The 18,204-nt window shown below is 45.0% G+C and overlaps 1 protein-coding gene and 1 pseudogene across 1 annotated transcript; both read left to right on the forward strand.

Annotated features, from left to right (window-relative positions):
- LOC119308947 overlaps positions 1 to 1,793 on the forward strand; it is a 7,218-nt pseudogene extending 5,425 nt beyond the window's left edge.
- Positions 1,794 to 1,799: 6 nt separating this feature from the next.
- LOC119308948 lies at positions 1,800 to 4,034 on the forward strand. The gene is made up of 8 exons (XM_037585090.1): positions 1,800 to 1,856; positions 1,940 to 2,164; positions 2,237 to 2,636; positions 2,867 to 3,072; positions 3,165 to 3,365; positions 3,436 to 3,567; positions 3,665 to 3,777; positions 3,848 to 4,034. Exons 1-8 carry the CDS (start codon positions 1,800 to 1,802, stop codon positions 4,032 to 4,034), a joined length of 1,521 nt encoding a protein of 506 aa, XP_037440987.1.
- Positions 4,035 to 18,204: the final 14,170 nt, after the last annotated feature.

Genomic DNA, 18,204 nt, shown 5'->3' on the forward strand with positions numbered 1-18,204 from the left:
AACTGGCTTGCGTGATGTCGACGGTGATGGCAGCATGTGTAAAAAGTTTGGGGCCGGTTGGCAGAATAAAAAAAAGTACTTCGGAACCCCCTCCGGTAGACCGAAACCGTGCTGGTATCACATGGTGTACGTGATCGCATGCATGCAAGTGCACGAAAGTGTGCACACATGTGGGCACGGCCAACGTAGGCCACCACGCAAGGTTTGAACGAAATCGGACACGAAACCAACGTTGCGTCACGTCCGGCCATTTTTTCGAGGCTTTTTCATCGGGAAAATCGTAGAAAATGCATCGAGCGTCAGAAAAATATGCAAATTGGCTTGCGTGATGCCGACGGTGATGCCAGCGTGTGGAAAAAGTTTGGGGCCGGTAGGCGGAGTCAGAAAAATTAGCAACTTGGCGTGCGTGTGAAAAAAAAAATACTTCGGAACCCCCTCTCCAGTAGACAAAGTTGGATAAATCAACGTAGTTGACAAAAAAAAGGCCAGCAGAATTACTGAATGGGCCAGGCGTATCAATCATTGCATACATGCAGGAGAATCCATCGGGGGTCAAACCCTTAGATTACGACTCCACGATTTCCACGCCCGCCTCCTCCACGATCGCCACGCCCCGACTCCAGCCGCCAACCGCCATCAGCCCCGCCGCCCGCCGCCATCCAGCCCCGTCGCCTGCCGCCGGCCGCCATCAGCCCGCCGCCCGCCTCCCCCCGCCAGCAGCCCCTCCGCCCGCCTCCAGCCGGCCCCGCGGCAAGACGCTAGCAGGCAGCCGCCAGCAGCCCCGCCGCCTCCACGAACGGGCGCCTGCGTCCACGAACGGCCGCCGCCTCGACGACCGATCCCGCCACGTCGACGATCCGCAGGTCGCCGTCACGTCCACGATCCGTCCCCCGCACGAACAACCCCGGCCCCGAAGGTAAAGTGAAGTTTCTTGCCGTGGACGTATGTGAAATCACTGTGTCAAATAGCTAATAGTTGATGTTGTTTTTCATCTAGTATGGAAGAATACGGAGAAGTTTATTGCTCCGTGGAGAAGTGGTGCACGCTGGTCAGCAAGTTAAACGCCAGGCAACGAACGCGGCTACGTGGCACCAACTTGCAGAATTTCTTGCAGATACCTAGCGTGCAAATGCGAAAATGTTTGCTGAAATACATCATTCAAAAATATGACCCGATTAAAAAAAGATTCGTGTTGCGTCCGACAAAAGGTGACATATCCTTACAGACGGATGATGTCTTTCATATTTTTGGCCTTGTGAATAAGGGCAAAGATGTTATGAAGGCATTAGGTAAAATGAACGAGTACGCGAAGGAAATGGTTCCTTCTAAGTTTGTAGACGCGCGAAGTGGAGAAATAGTGATCGATCAGTTGATCAACAACATAGTTTCAAGTGGGACGTATGATGACGACTTTGTGCGGCGAGCGGTATTAGTCCTCATTGGCACAATAATAGCACCGCACTCCACCAGACATGTTCCACATTTTCTTTACCAGTTGGTGGAGGACGTCGATGCCATAAAATCATATAACTGGAATGCGTTCACGTTACGCGTCTGCATTGAAGGAATCACAAAGACTGTTAAAGATGTTAAAAAGTTCAAGTGGCCTGTTGGAAACCTGGCGCTCATCCAGGTATACCGTAATTTTATTGTGAATTACTTACTTGTTATCTATTGCAGGAACAATAATGCTTTTGATGTTTTTGCAGTACATGTACTGGGAGAAGGTGCAGCCAACTTCAGTAGAAACATTCGATCCTTTGTTGTCGGAGTACCCATTGATGGTAAATTGATCCAAAATGGAGGCTAAGAAGCGTGACATATATGACAACGAGAACGACCGTGGTCATGGCACGGTAAATATTTATATCTTGTAGTGCATGCATTAATTCTAGTACATAACGGATCACTTATTCTTAATTCGTTGAACATTTCACAGATTGATGATTTAATAAGCGAACAGTATAGACATGCCAGAATAGCAAAAGAAGCAATAATCGAAGAGGAAGATACCGAGCCACCTTCACCTAAAGGTGGAGGCAGAACTAGAAAAGGTTGTAAGCCCACAGCTTCATCGAGCAGAGGCGGTACGAAAGAACACTTCATGAAATGCATAAGAGATATGCAGAAAGAGATACGTCTAATTCCTGAGAAATGTGCTGAGGTAATTATTAATGTGTACTTTATTTTACGTGGGCAACTACATGTACTTATTGTCTTCCATGTGTTCTTGCAGATATTGCTCGAGAAGCTAAGTAAGAAGGGTTTGCTGGTGAAGCGAAGTGGGGACTTCCGTGATGAGCGCGCTTTTGAGGACGAAAGTGATGAGTTGGTGAGAAAGTACAAGCCAAAGTATCATACGGAAGTTACTTCATCTCCTCTGGAAGAACGCGCGGAGGAGAAGATGGATGCATCCTTCACGGGTCCAAATGGTACGAACTTTCCCAATGACGAAGGCATGCAATCCGGTACACCCGGTAAAGGTGTTGAAAACGACCCCTTTATTATTGAGGATAATGGTTCACCCAAGGAAGCATCACCATCATTAGGCACGAATGATTTTCCTTCTCTTACTAGAAACCCACAGAAAGAAAATGCAGTATCAGTCGGGTCTAGTGCTGAAAATTCAGCGGAAGGTACTTACCCTAGTCCGACAACAATCTGTAAGGACGCGAATAATAATGGGACTGAGGAGCATGATGGGAAGCGGAAACGCCAACAGTCAAAGTATTGTCGGTCCCCCTTTATTATTGAGGATGGTCCACGCAAACTTGTGAAAAAAGTAAGTTAATTCTAAAACATTTGTAAAGCTTTTTATGTTCTAACATTTGTAGTTAATTAACTACATGTCCGCTCATTGCTGTAGGTCTGTTTCGTATACGTGATGTTCTCCTTAGTACGGACTTTATGGATGAGAATCACATAGAGGGCGCGAGGGTTTATATCGACACGCTAGCAGACTCGCCGAAGCATTTAAAACAGACTGTGGTCCACATGACGGGAATAGGTGGGGAAACGTGTACGGCGGAAATGCTTCAAGCTATCACTTCGGGCGACTGGTTGAATGGCGCTGTAAGTATGCGCATTATTTTATGTTCTTATACACTTATGTTGTATTAAGTACATTTTCTAACTGTCATTTTTTGGCTTCTCAATTTTGATAGGTCATCAATTGTTATTCGAACCACTTGCTGACTACTACTCCTATGGCTGATCGGCATGTTCTAACATCATGGGTGTCATACTGCCTTATACAGCGCGCTAAAGGAAAGCTGAAAAACTCGAACATGAACTACATGGAATTTTTCACGAAAGAATCAAAAACTGTGTCAAGAGTAATTGACGAGTACTTCGCAAAAGATAAGGTATTTGCATTTCAAACAACTATTGACAGTACATAGCAAACTTTTTGTACATAAGCTTACTGTTTTGTAGGCATTTTTCCCTCTGAATGTGAACAAGAATCATTGGATAACCATTGTCATGCACAATAAGAAGAAAGAGTTTCAAGTTCTAAATTCTACTGGTAAAATAAGCAAGGCAGTTCATGCGAAGATTGCTTCGATGGTAACTTAACAACTTTGCATAACATGAATACATTTGTACATTCGTAAGATGATCACTTTGTACATGCTTAATATTGTGTTGACAATTTTTTTTACAGAGGGCAGAAATTGCTGTATATACAAATCAGGTAAACTCTGCTATAGGTACACATCATCCAGATGTGTCTAAATGGCCAATAAAGGAGTACGACATGCCGAGACAAAAAGACGGGTAAGCTCATAGTCGAATGCATATGTAATTGTGTTTTCCATCATGACTTGACTAGCATTTTTATTTTTAGAGTGTCTTGCCGACTTTTCGTGATGAAGTGCATCGAACTCTGGGACGGGGATGCCTTCAGACATGACTTTGACCAGGACGAGATCAATTCTTCAAGGGGACGCATTCTCGCGGAAATACTTTTTTCAGAGAGCAACACACTGACTAAGGTGAAGGAGAAGATTCTGAAAATTATGGAGAAGGAATAAGTGCCAGCAAGTGTGTAGGGTTTTTGCCCACCACATGATTATGCCTATTTGGTACCATTTCATAATTGTAATAATGGCAGAATTTTGCTTTTAGCCACGTACATGATTATGCCTATTTGGTGGTTCGTAACATCTGTTTTATTATTGTAATAATGCCACAATATATTTTTTTCGCACATAGATTATTATGGCTATTTGGTGATTGGGACAAATTTATTATTGTAATTATGCATGTTTGGTGATTGAGACAATTTTTGCTACTGTTACAATCGATTATGCATCGCTACTGATTTTCTATTTGAAGTGATTATGCCTTTGTGAAATTTATGCCTACAGTTATTTGTTTAAAGGGAAAAAAATGTCATGACGTACTGGAAAAAATGCCCAAGCTGCTGGACCCGTAGTAGGTATATTTTTTCAAACAAATCGACTCGCGCTATCAAATCGGCCCACAACGGGCCCAGCAGCAGGTTCCAACGGGGCTGGAAGGATAAATAACAGAGGAGTTCGATGTGTAAGCCGCGCCCGCATATTTAAGCCGGTCAAGGCGCCTCCCTGCTTCCGAGGTGGGACTAAACCTCACAAGTGCGGGCGGTGAAGGAAATATGCCCTAGAGGCAATAATAAAGTTATTATTTATTTCCTCATATCATGATAAATGTTTATTATTCATGCTAGAATTGTATTAACCGGAAACATGATACATGTGTGAATACATAGACAAACATATAGTCACTAGTATGCCTCTACTTGACTAGCTCATTAATCAAAGATGGTTATGTTTCCTAACCATTGACATGTATTGTCATTTGATTAATGGGATCACATCATTAGGAGAATGAAGTGATTGACATGACCCATCCCGTTAGCTTAGCACTTGATCGTTTAGTATTCTGCTATTGCTTCCTTCATGACTTATACATGTTCCTGTAACTATGAGAATTGTGTAACTCCCGTTTACCGGAGGAACACTTTGGGTACTACCAAACGTCACAACGTAACTGGGTGATTATAAAGGAGTACTACAGGTGTCTCCGAAGGTACATGTTGAGTTAGCATAATTCGAGATTAGGTTTTGTCACTCCGATTGTCGGAGAGGTATCTCTGGGCCCTCTCGGCAATGCTCATCACCTAAGCCTTGCAAGCATGTAACTAATGAGTTAGTTATGAGATGAAGTATTACAGAACGAGTAAAGAGACTTGTCGATAACGAGATTGAACTAAGTATTGGATACCGACGATCGAATCTCGGACAAGTAACATACCGATGACAAAGGGAACAACGTATGTTGTTATGCGGTTTGACCAATAAAGATCTTCGTAGAATATGTAGGAACCAATATGGGCATCCAGGTCCCGCTATTGGTTATTGACCAGAGATGTGTCTCAGTCATGTCTACATCGTTCTCGAACCGTAGGGTCCGCACGCTTAAGGTTTCGATGACAGTTATATTATGAGTTTATGTATTTTGATGTACCGAAGGTTGTTCGGAGTCCCGGATATGATTACGGACATGACGAGGAGTCTCGAAATGGTCAAGACATAAAGATTGATATATTGGACGGATAAATTTGGACACCAGAAAGGTTCCGGAGAAGTTTGGAGCACCGGGAGGTTACCGGAACCCCCCGGGAGGTATATGGGCCTTATTGGGCCCATGTAGGAGGAAGAGAGAAGGAGCAAGGGAAGGGGGCGCCCCCCCCAAGCCCAATCCGAATTGGGGAGGGGGGCCGGCCCCCCCTTTCCTTTCTCCTTGCCCCTCTTCCTATTACTACTACTAGTACTACTTCCTAATACTAGTACTCTTTCCTTCCCCTCCAAATAAGATAAGGAAAAGAGAGGGAAACCTACTTGGAGTAGGTTTCCCCCTCCTCATGGCACGCCCCCCCTAGGGCCGGCCACCTCCTCCCTCCCTCCTTTATATACGGGGGTAGGGGGGCACCCTAGAACACACAAGTTGATCATTGATCGTTCCTTAGCCGTGTGCGGTGCCCCCCTCCACGATATTACACCTCGGTCATATTGTAGCGGTGCTTAGGCGAAGCCCTGCAACAGGAGAACATCAAGATCGTCACCACGCCGTCGTGCTGACGGAACTCCCCCTCGGCGCCTCTGCTGGATCGGAGATCGAGGGTGCGTCATCGAGCTGTACGCGTGTCAAGAACTCGGAGGTGTCGGAGTAACGGTACTTGGATCGGTTGAACCGGAGGACGTATGACTACTTCCTCTACGTTGCGTCAACGCTTCCGCTTCGGTCTACGAGGGTACGTAGACAACACTCTCCCCTCGTTGCTATATCATCACCATGATCTTGCGTGTGCGTAGGAAATTTTTTGAAATTACTATGTTCCCCAACAGTGGCATCCGAGCCTAGGTTTTATGCGTTGATGTTATATGCACGAGTAGAACACAAGTGAGTTGTGGACGATATAAGTCATACTGCCTACCAGCATGTCATACTTTGGTTCAGCGGTATTGTGAGATGAAGCGGCCCGGACCGACATTACGCGTACGCTTACGCGAGACTGGTTTCACCGTTACGAGCACTCGTGCTTAAAGGTGGCTGGCGGGTGTCTGTCTCTCTCACTTTAGTTGAACCGAGTGTGGCTACGCCCGGTCCTTGTGAAGGTTAAAACGGAGTCTATTTGACAAACTATCGTTGTGGTTTTGATGCGTAGGTGAGATTGGTTCTTGCTTAAGCCCGTAGCAGCCACGTAAAATTTGCAACAACAAAGTAGAGGACGTCTAACTTGTTTTTGCAGGGCATGTTGTGATGTGATATGGCCAAGACATGATGCTATTGTATGAGATGATCATGTTTTGTAACCGAAGTTATCGGCAACTGGTAGGAGCCATATGGTTGTCGCTTTATTGTATGAAATGCAAACGCCCTGTAATTGCTTTACTTTATCACTAAGCGGTAGCGATAGTCGTAGAAGCAATAGATGGCGTAACGACAACGATGCTACGATGGAGATCAAGGTGTCGCACCGGTGACGATGGTGATCACGACGGTGCTTCGAAGATGGAGATCACAAGCACAAGATGATGATGGCCATATCATATCACTTATATTGATTGCATGTGATGTTTATCCTTTATGCATCTTATCTTGCTTTGATTGACGGTAGCATTTTAAGATGATCTCTCACTAATTATCAAGAAGTGTTCTCCCTGAGTATGCACCGTTGCGAAAGTTCTTCGTGCTGAGACACCACGTGATGATCGGGTGTGATAGGCTCTACGTTCAAATACAACGGGTGCAAAACAGTTGCACACACGGAATACTCAGGTTATACTTGACGAGCCTAGCATATACAGATATGGCCTCGGAACACGGGGACCGAAAGGTCGAGCGTGAATCATATAGTAGATATGATCAACATAGAGATGTTCACCATTGAAACTACTCCATCTCACGTGATGATCGGACATGGTTTAGTTGATTTGGATCACGTAATCACTTAGATAACTAGAGAGATGTCTGTCTAAGTGGGAGTTCTTTAGTAATATGATTAATTGAACTTAAATTTATCATGAACTTAGTACCTGATAGTATTTTGCTTGTCTATGTTTGTTTGTAGATAGATGGCTCATGCTATTGTTCCGTTGAATTTTAATGCGTTCCTTGAGAAAGCAAAGTTGAAAGATGATGGTAGCAATTACACGGACTGGGTCCGTAACCTGAGGATTATCCTCATTGCTGCACAGAAGAGTTACGTCCTGGAAGCACCGCTGGGTGCCAGGCCTGCTGCTGATGCAACTGACGACGTTAAGAACGTCTGGCAGAGCAAAGCTGATGACTACTCTATAGTTCAGTGTGCCATGCTTTACGGCTTAGAACCGGGTCTTCAACGACGTTTTGAACGTCATGGGGCATATGAGATGTTCCAGGAGTTGAAGTTAATATTTCAAGCAAATGCCCGGATTGAGAGATATGAAGTCTCCAATAAGTTCTACAGCTGCAAGATGGAGGAGAACAGTTCTGTCAGTGAGCATATACTCAAAATGTCTGGGTATAATAATCACTTGATTCAACTGGGAGTTAATCTTCCGGATGATAGCGTCATTGACAGAATTCTCCAATCACTGCCACCAAGCTACAAGAGCTTTGTGATGAACTATAATATGCAAGGGATGAACAAGACTATTCCCGAGCTCTTCGCGATGCTGAAAGCCGTGGAGGTAGAAATCAAAAAGGAGCATCAAGTGTTGATGGTCAACAAGACCACTGGTTTCAAGAAAAGGGGCAAAGGGAAGAAGAAAGGGAACTTCAAAAGGAACGGCAAACAAGTTGCTGCTCAAGTGAAGAAACCCAAGTCTGGACCTAAGCCTGAAACTGAGTGCTTCTACTGCAAGCAGACTGGACACTGGAAGCGGAACTGCCCCAAGTATTTGGCGGATAAGAAGGATGGCAAAGTGAACAAAGGTATATGTGATATACATGTTATTGATGTGTACCTTACTAATGCTCGCAGTAGCACCTGGGTATTTGATACTGGTTCTGTTGGTAACATTTGCAACTCGAAACAGGGGCTACGGATTAAGCGAAGATTAGCTAAGGACGAGGTGACGATGCGCGTGGGAAATGGTTCCAAAGTCGATGTGATCGCGGTCGGCACGCTACCTCTACATCTACCATCGGGATTAGTTTTAGACCTGAATAATTGTTATTTGGTGCCTGCGTTGAGCATGAACATTATATCTGGATCTTGTTTGATGCGAGACGGTTATTCATTTAAATCAGAGAATAATGGTTGTTCTATTTATATGAGTAATATCTTTTATGGTCATGCACCCTTGAAGAGTGGTCTATTTTTATTAAATCTCGATAGTAGTGATACACATATTCATAATGTTGAAGCCAAAAGATGCAGAGTTGATAATGATAGTGCAACATATTTGTGGCACTGCCGTTTAGGTCATATCGGTGTAAAACGCATGAAGAAACTCCATACTGATGGACTTCTGGAATCACTTGATTATGAATCACTTGGTACTTGCGAACCGTGCCTCATGGGCAAGATGACCAAAACACCGTTCTCCGGATCTATGGAGAGAGCAACAGATTTGATGGAAATCATACATACAGATGTATGTGGTCCGATGAATGTTGAGGCTCGTGGCGGATATCGTTATTTCCTCACCTTCACAGATGATTTGAGCAGATATGGGTATATCTACTTGATGAAGCACAAGTCTGAAACATTTGAAAAGTTCAAAGAATTTCAGAGTGAAGTAGAAAATCATCGTAACAAGAAAATAAAGTTTCTACGATCTGATCGTGGAGGAGAATATTTGAGTTACGAGTTTGGTTTACATTTGAAACAATGTGGAATAGTTTCGCAACTCACGCCACCTGGAACACCACAGCGAAATGGTGTGTCCGAACGTCGTAATCGTACTTTACTTGATATGGTGCGATCTATGATGTCTCTTACCGATTTACCGCTATCGTTTTGGGGTTATGCTTTAGAGACGGCCGCATTCACGTTAAATAGGGCACCATCAAAATCCGTTGAGACGACGCCTTATGAACTGTGGTTTGGCAAGAAACCAAAGTTGTCGTTTCTCAAAGTTTGGGGCTGCGATGCTTATGTGAAGCAACTTCAACCAGATAAGCTCGAACCCAAATCGGAGAAATGTATCTTCATAGGATACCCAAAGGAGACAATTGGGTACACCTTCTATCACAGATCTGAAGGCAAGATTTTCATTGCTAAAATCGGATCCTTTCTAGAGAAGGAGTTTCTCTCGAAAGAAGTGAGTGGGAGGAAAGTAGAACTTGATGAGATAACTGTATCTACTCCCTTATTGGAAAGTAGTTCATCACAAGAACCGGTTCCTGTGACAACTACACCAATTAGTGAGGAAGCTAATGATATTGATCATGAAACTTCAGATCAAGTTTCTACTGAACCTCGTAGGTCTACCAGAGTAAGATCCGCACCAGAGTGGTACGGAAATCCTATTCTGGAAGTCATGTTACTAGACCATGATGAACCTACGAACTATGAGGAAGCGATGATGAGCCCAGATTCCGCAAAATGGCTAGAGGCCATGAAATCTGAGATAGGATCCATGTATGAAAACAAAGTATGGACTTTGGTTGACTTGCCCGATGATCGGCAAGCCATTGAGAATAAATGGATCTTTAAGAAAAAGACTGACGCTGATGGTAATGTTACTGTCTACAAAGCTCGACTTGTTGCAAAAGGTTTTCGACAAGTTCAAGGGGTTGACTACGATGAGACTTTCTCACCCGTAGCGATGCTTAAGTCTGTCCGAATCATGTTGGCTATTGCTGCATTTCATGATTATGAAATTTGGCAAATGGATGTCAAGACTGCATTCTTGAATGGATTTCTAGAAGAAGAGTTGTATATGATGCAACCTGAAGGTTTTGTTGATCCAAAAGGTGCTGACAAAGTGTGCAAGCTCCAACGTTCCATTTATGGACTGGTGCAAGCATCTCGGAGTTGGAATAAACGTTTTGATAGTGTGATCAAAGCATATGGCTTTATACAGACTTTTGGAGAAGCCTGTATTTACAAGAAAGTGAGTGGGAGCTCTGTAGCATTTCTAGTTTTATATGTTGATAACATATTATTAATTGGAAATGATATAGAATTTCTGGATAGCATAAAGGGATACTTGAATAAAAGTTTTTCTATGAAAGACCTCGGTGAAGCTGCTTACATATTGGGCATCAAGATCTATAGAGATAGATCAAGACGCTTAATAGGACTTTCACAAAGTACATACCTTGACAAAATTTTGAAAATTTTCAAAATGGATCAGGCAAAGAAAGGATTCTTGCCTGTGCTACAAGGTGTGAAGTTGAGTCAAACTCATTGCCCGACCACAGCAGAAGATAGAGAGAAAATGAAAGATGTTCCCTATGCTTCAGCCATAGGCTCTATCATGTATGCAATGCTGTGTACCAGACCTGACGTATGCTTAGCAATAAGCTTGGCAGGTAGGTACCAAAGTAATCCAGGAGTGGATCACTGGACAGCGGTCAAGAACATCCTGAAATACCTGAAAAGGACTAAGGATATGTTTCTCGTATATGGAGGTGACAAAGAGCTAGTCGTAAATGGTTACGTCGATGCAAGCTTTGACACTGATCCGGACGATTCTAAATCGCAGACCGGATACGTGTTTTTATTAAACGGTGGAGCTGTAAGTTGGTGCAGTTCTAAACAAAGCGTCGTGGCGGGATCTACATGTGAAGCGGAGTACATAGCTGCTTCTGAAGCAGCAAATGAAGGAGTCTGGATGAAGGAGTTCATTTCCGATCTAGGTGTCATACCTAGTGCATCGGGACCAATGAAGATCTTCTGTGACAATACTGGTGCAATTGCCTTGGCAAAGGAATCCAGATTTCACAAGAGGACCAAGCACATCAAGAGACGCTTCAATTCCATTCGGGACCAAGTCCAAGTGGGAGACATAGAGATTTGCAAGATACATACGGATCTGAATGTTGCAGACCCGTTGACTAAGCCTCTCTTACGAGCAAAACATGATCAGCACCAAGACTCCATGGGTGTTAGAATCATTACTATGTAATCTAGATTATTGACTCTAGTGCAAGTGGGAGACTGATGGAAATATGCCCTAGAGGCAATAATAAAGTTATTATTTATTTCCTCATATCATGATAAATGTTTATTATTCATGCTAGAATTGTATTAACCGGAAACATGATACATGTGTGAATACATAGACAAACATATAGTCACTAGTATGCCTCTACTTGACTAGCTCATTAATCAAAGATGGTTATGTTTCCTAACCATTGACATGTGTTGTCATTTGATTAATGGGATCACATCATTAGGAGAATGAAGTGATTGACATGACCCATCCCGTTAGCTTAGCACTTGATCGTTTAGTATTCTGCTATTGCTTCCTTCATGACTTATACATGTTCCTGTAACTATGAGAATTGTGTAACTCCCGTTTACCGGAGGAACACTTTGGGTACTACCAAACGTCACAACGTAACTGGGTGATTATAAAGGAGTACTACAGGTGTCTCCGAAGGTACATGTTGAGTTAGCATAATTCGAGATTAGGTTTTGTCACTCCGATTGTCGGAGAGGTATCTCTGGGCCCTCTCGGCAATGCTCATCACCTAAGCCTTGCAAGCATGTAACTAATGAGTTAGTTATAAGATGAAGTATTATAGAACGAGTAAAGAGACTTGTCGATAACGAGATTGAACTAGGTATTGCATACCGACGATCGAATCTCGGACAAGTAACATACCGATGACAAAGGGAACAACGTATGTTGTTATGCGGTTTGACCGATAAAGATCTTCATAGAATATGTAGGAACCAATATGGGCATCCAGGTCCCGCTATTGGTTATTGACCAGAGATGTGTCTCAGTCATGTCTACATCGTTCTCGAACCGTAGGGTCCGCACGCTTAAGGTTTCGATGACAGTTATATTATGAGTTTATGTATTTTGATGTACCGAAGGTTGTTCGGAGTCCCGGATATGATTACGGACATGACGAGGAGTCTTGAAATGGTCGAGACATAAAGATTGATATGTTGGACGGATATATTTGGACACCGGAAAGGTTCCAGAGAAGTTTGGAGCACCGGGAGGTTACCGGAACCCCCCGGGAGGTATATGGGCCTTATTGGGCCCATGTAGGAGGAAGAGAGAAGGAGCAAGGGAAGGGGGCGCGCCCCCCCAAGCCCAATCCGAATTGGGGAGGGGGGCCGCCCCCCCCCTTTCCTTTCTCCTTCCCCCTCTTCCTATTACTACTACTAGTACTACTTCCTAATACTAGTACTCTTTCCTTCCCCTCCAAATAAGATAAGGAAAAGAGAGGGAAACCTACTTGGAGTAGGTTTCCCCCTCCTCATGGCGCGCCCCCCCTAGGGCCGGCCACCTCCTCCCTCCCTCCTTTATATACGGGGGTAGGGGGGCACCCTAGAACACACAAGTTGATCATTGATCGTTCCTTAGCCGTGTGCGGTGCCCCCCTCCACGATATTACACCTCGGTCATATTGTAGCGGTGCTTAGGCGAAGCCCTGCAACAGGAGAACATCAAGATCGTCACCACGCCGTCGTGCTGACGGAACTCCCCCTCGGCGCCTCTGCTGGATCGGAGATCGAGGGTGCGTCATCGAGCTGTACGCGTGTCAAGAACTCGGAGGTGTCGGAGTAACGGTACTTGGATCGGTTGAACCGGAGGACGTATGACTACTTCCTCTACGTTGCGTCAACGCTTCCGCTTCGGTCTACGAGGGTACGTAGACAACACTCTCCCCTCGTTGCTATATCATCACCATGATCTTGCGTGTGCGTAGGAATTTTTTTGAAATTACTACGTTCCCCAACAGGCGGCACGGCGTGCACAGCATGCACTGCCTTGTTCGTGGGCCGGCGCAAATTTGAAGCCCACCGCGGTCGGCCCCCTCGCCCCGCTCACGACCTCTCCCCCGCCAACTGGGCCGGCCCATAGTCCACCCGCGCGGTCGCCCCTGCCCCCCGCGCGCGCGTTGCACCTGGTCACTGGTTTAGTACCACAACGAAAGCGGGGGGCGCCTTGACCTGTTTAAATAGCCAGGCGCGGCATAGCAGTCGAACTCCTCTGTTACATATCCATCCTGCCCCGTTGGACCTCGCTGCTGGGCCGTAGTGGTCGATTTGACCGCCCGAGTCGCACTGTTATGCTTGATTTGTGTGAAAAAATTTACCTACTGGCGGGTCCAGCTTGCAGGTCGGGCTTTTTTTCACACTTTTCCTTTAAACAACACATTTACAGTACAGTGAACAAACAAAAATATGAGAATACAACATGATTTAAACAGCACATATATAGTACAGTGAACAAACAAAAAATGAGAATGCAGCATGTACACGAAACATTACAGAAATCATGGCAATTAATTCACTACATAGGATAGATGTCCACATAAATATGTTGACAATCATAATTTAGCACATACGATAGATGTTCACATAATTATTTTGAGAAACATAAACAAAACACTTATTAAGTTTTCTGGCGCCGGACACATGTTTACATAAATAAATAGCAACTTCCAACATGACTCGTGCAACCAGTTTTCTTCTTCCCATGATCGAAGCCACTTCTCTACGCCCGGTACCTGAAAGAAATATAAAGAACGCTTGTGAGAAAATATAGTCGGTAAAATCGAACACACAACATAACTGAAATAAAAATGTAAAACTTACTTCTCGTTTTGACTACATGTCGCCTTGTTATGACCTGCAAATTTGCAAAGACTGCACAACGGACCACTTTTCTTCTCTCTAAAATCTTTAGGTCTACCATTTTTCGTAACGTCAGGGCCACCCTTTGACCGGCCTTTCTTAGGTGCACCCTTCGTTGAAACTTTCTCAGGATCACGTATACCTGCTGCACCTTCTTCCGCTTGAATTGCCTGCTTTGCAATTAGAGCACACCTTCTGCGTCCTATGAGTTCCTCTTCTGGGATCTTCTTCCTTGCTATTATACCGTCTAGGCACTTCATCAATTCATCAAACAAGAAGGGGTCATTTGCTGCAACATGAGCAGCTTTTGCTGATTTTATGCTCACTTGACTGTACAGTTCTCTCTCCTCAGGCCCAGACCAACCCCAACCAAAAAGATCACTCTTGCGTTGCGCTGGCAACCCATCTCTTGCATCTTTAGACAACCGATGGAGGACACAACACTTTGGTATTTCAGACAATTTAAGATGATGCAAAACAAAGAGAATATGTTTGCAAGGCAGCCCTTTCCGAACCATCCTGCGACACGTGCATGATAAGGTTTCTTCTGAGTTACCTGGTTCATACAGAACATTATACCTGAACTTGTGGTTATTCTGCCATGTGACGATGAAGGTCTGGCGCTCAATTCCCACCAGCGTCTCAAATATCTCCAGTTCTCCCATCTTCTTCAAATCATTTTGCAGAATGTAGAAATTAGCAGGAGTGAATACTTTGGCAGCATGCTCCTCAATGTCCTTATATTCAGTAACCGCCGGTGGTACTTTCTGATTGGCCTCACAGTCATCATTCGCCTCGTTCTCACGGAGGCGAACTATGCAGTTCTCATAATGCACTACCAAATCAACTATGGTCATACCATAGTCAAGGTGAAGGTGAAGGGAGGAGTTGAGGCTTTCGCTCCTCTGGTTACTACGCATACCAAGAAAAAAGCCATCCGAAAGATATGATGCTGCCCACAGTCTCCTCTTCCTATACATCCTCCTCAGCCACTCTTCAGTTTTATCCGTCTTTCATTTATTGACAAAGGCGGTCCATCTCTCCTCAAAGTTCTCTTCAGAGGTGGCATAGTACAGGAGCGATCTAAACTCATCTAGTGACTTGTAATTTAGGTGCCTCTGCATATTTTTCTCGATATGCCACGAGCAAATACGATGGAGCACATCTGAAAGGACACTCCGAATCGCTCGGAGCATTGCAGCGTCACCGTCTGTGATAATTGACTTTGGCTTCTGCTGACAGTTTGCCCTCATAAAAGTCTGGAGCAGCCACACATACGTCGCTTCGGTCTCATCGGAAACAATGGCGCACCCAAAAACTGTTGTGCAACGGTGGTTATTAACACCGACGAAGGGGACGAACGGCATACCATATCTGTTCATCTTATACGTGCTGTCAAACACGACCACATCTCCGTAGTCCTGATAGTCCCTCCGCGACTGTGCATCGCACCAAAACATACACTTCAACCGCCCTTCCTTATCTAGCTCGTACTCGAAGAAGAAGTCTAGGTCCTTCGCCTGTCTGCTGCTCATAATGCCCACTGCCATCTCAGCATCACCCTTTGCTATGAGCTTCATCTTCTCTTTGCAGCAAAGATTGTACACGTCCCGCCTAATAAGTCCGCATTTGTCGTACGAACCGTACCTACTGATGAAGTTGTCCACAATTATATGCTTCCTGATTCCAGCCCCTTGCATAGCCAGTATCTCTGCCCTCGTGCCATCTCCAATCCGTCTATGTGACCACAAAAAAGGAACCTCGTCGGGTCGAGCCATCGCATGGTTGTGATCATCCATGATGCTGAACCCATGTTCTTTGGCGTGCCTGTTGTAGAATATATATGCATCCCCTTGTGACCGAAAAGTCATAGCCATGACCTTCCAATGTGTCTCCAACACGCGCTGCTGGTATTGAGCCTCCTCAATGTCCATCTCTGCTTCGTCGTCACCACCATCGGGACCATCTGAACCCTCCTACAAAATTACATAAGAAACTATGTCAGTTTTTATGATCTATTACAAACTACCGCGCGCGGTACAAAATGTTTGAACAAACCTGGCTCAAGTTATCGGCCCACGATTCCTCAAAATTATTTTGCTCATTCCCAACGTCCACATCTTCCTGTAAATTAAAAACACAGACAAATTATTACACATATGTTACTCTGCCAATTGAAAACTAGAATCAAATAGACTTCACTTACGTTTTCACTGTCTGCACCATGTTCATTATTTGAAAAATCCTCTGAAGGTAAGATATCATATGATGACCATGAATCGTTATCGCTGCTGTCATCTTCTTCATTACTAGGATCGTTATCGGCCCGACCGACATCATTTGTACCATTATCATGGGCCGTAAATGAGGTTTCTTCGTCCATTTAAACACACGTTACTACCAACACTGCACATAATTGTAAAACACATTATCCCACGTTAAATTCTAAGTTCATGCACTGGGACATATAGATGAATAAATTGCAACATTTAACCTATGATCATTTAAAATGATTTCTTTGTAAATCTAACTCATCTACTCGAGGACAGAAATTCCACCTTGGCGCCCTTTAAAGTGTAAAGCCAGACAAACTACTTAGGCTCAGGCACAGAACTCCGAGCCCCTGACAAAATGCAATGCAAGTAGTACCCACAGGAACTGAGGCAACTATGTGATGAAGATACCCTACATGTGGTAGAAACTTTGAGCATGCTTCGGAACAAGATGGCGCAGCTTTAGCAGTGCAAGAAAGGTATCTGGCCGCGTTAACTACAGACATCTAAGGCAGTGATCCCTGGGCATAGCTGCTTCATCAGAGAAGCCTAATGGAATGGAGATGTGGGAAGCTGGCTGCTGCAGATGGCAATGTGCTTGCAGGCTCACCACATTTGTTTACTGTCTACAAGGCCTAGAGCAGTGCACAATTTGCTTCACCCCCACTTAAAGAGGGCCTGAGGAGAAGCAATTTCTTAATCAGGGCCAGCCAATGAATAATGCCCAGTGCTCCAGAGTCCAAGTCCAAGCTGGCTCATCTAGTTCACACATCTCCAGGTTCCAGCTTCCAACCCTTGAACTACACACGTACAATTCTAAGCTAGAGCAAGTAACATGCTACTACAAGGAATTAATGGCATGTGGGGGGTACTGCTGCCTGCTGCTGGATCCACCATACGGCAGGAACAGGAACTGCAAGCTTAGTAGAGATCCAATCTTTGGCCAGTGCAAGAAACAAAACTGAAGCAGAGAGAGCATTGGGATTTATGTACAACTAGAATTTATTTGTTTTCTTGGTACCAAACACAATTAAGACCACTCTAGAACCACCACCTGAATGGCGAGCGTGCACTGTAACTGAACACAAACATCCATCTAGTGATGAATGGCAAGTACAACACCACCGTTGTACATCTGAACACAGGTGAAGACCACATGAATTCCTAGTGGGGACTGAACCGGAAGTGGACAGTGAGGAGTACCTGACGGATCCGCAGCGGCGGACGAGTTAGGTCAACGTCGGCGTCTTGGACGAGTGTTCTACGCGCCGTGGGACGTCCGGATGGTTACAGGCGGCGGACGCGGCGTCGTTGCGGAAGACGGCAACGTCCAAGACGTGGCCGGCCACTTCCCTAACCGCCGACCGTGACGGGGAGACGACGGGGTTGGAACCGCCGGCGTGGGAGGTCGGGATGGTTGGAGGCGGCCGTCGATGCGGAGAACGGCGACGTCCAACACCGGGCTGGCCACCGGCGACGGCGGTCTTCCACTCCTCAGCCCACCCGCGACGATCCAGATCAGCCGCCGCGTGATCGCCGTGCGGCAGGCCAGATCGATCAGCGGTTTACCTTTCCTCTCTAGTCGGGCGGCAGGCGGGATCGATCGAGTGGTCGTGCAAGTTTTTT

Source organism: Triticum dicoccoides, chromosome 5B (assembly GCF_002162155.2).
Source record: "Triticum dicoccoides isolate Atlit2015 ecotype Zavitan chromosome 5B, WEW_v2.0, whole genome shotgun sequence".
Lineage (NCBI taxonomy): Eukaryota > Viridiplantae > Streptophyta > Magnoliopsida > Poales > Poaceae > Triticum > Triticum dicoccoides.

What these genes read in the sequence shown, in the direction of transcription:
- LOC119308948 (XM_037585090.1), top strand. Translation starts at nt 1,800, where the DNA reads ATGGAGGCTAAGAAGCGTGACATATATGACAACGAGAACGACCGTGGT. An exon ending in GCGACTGGTTGAATGGCGCT is followed by an intron (nt 3,073 to 3,164) that starts GTAAGTATGCGC and finishes CAATTTTGATAG; the next exon opens with GTCATCAATTGTTATTCGAA. An exon ending in ATGCGAAGATTGCTTCGATG is followed by an intron (nt 3,568 to 3,664) that starts GTAACTTAACAA and finishes TTTTTTTTACAG; the next exon opens with AGGGCAGAAATTGCTGTATA.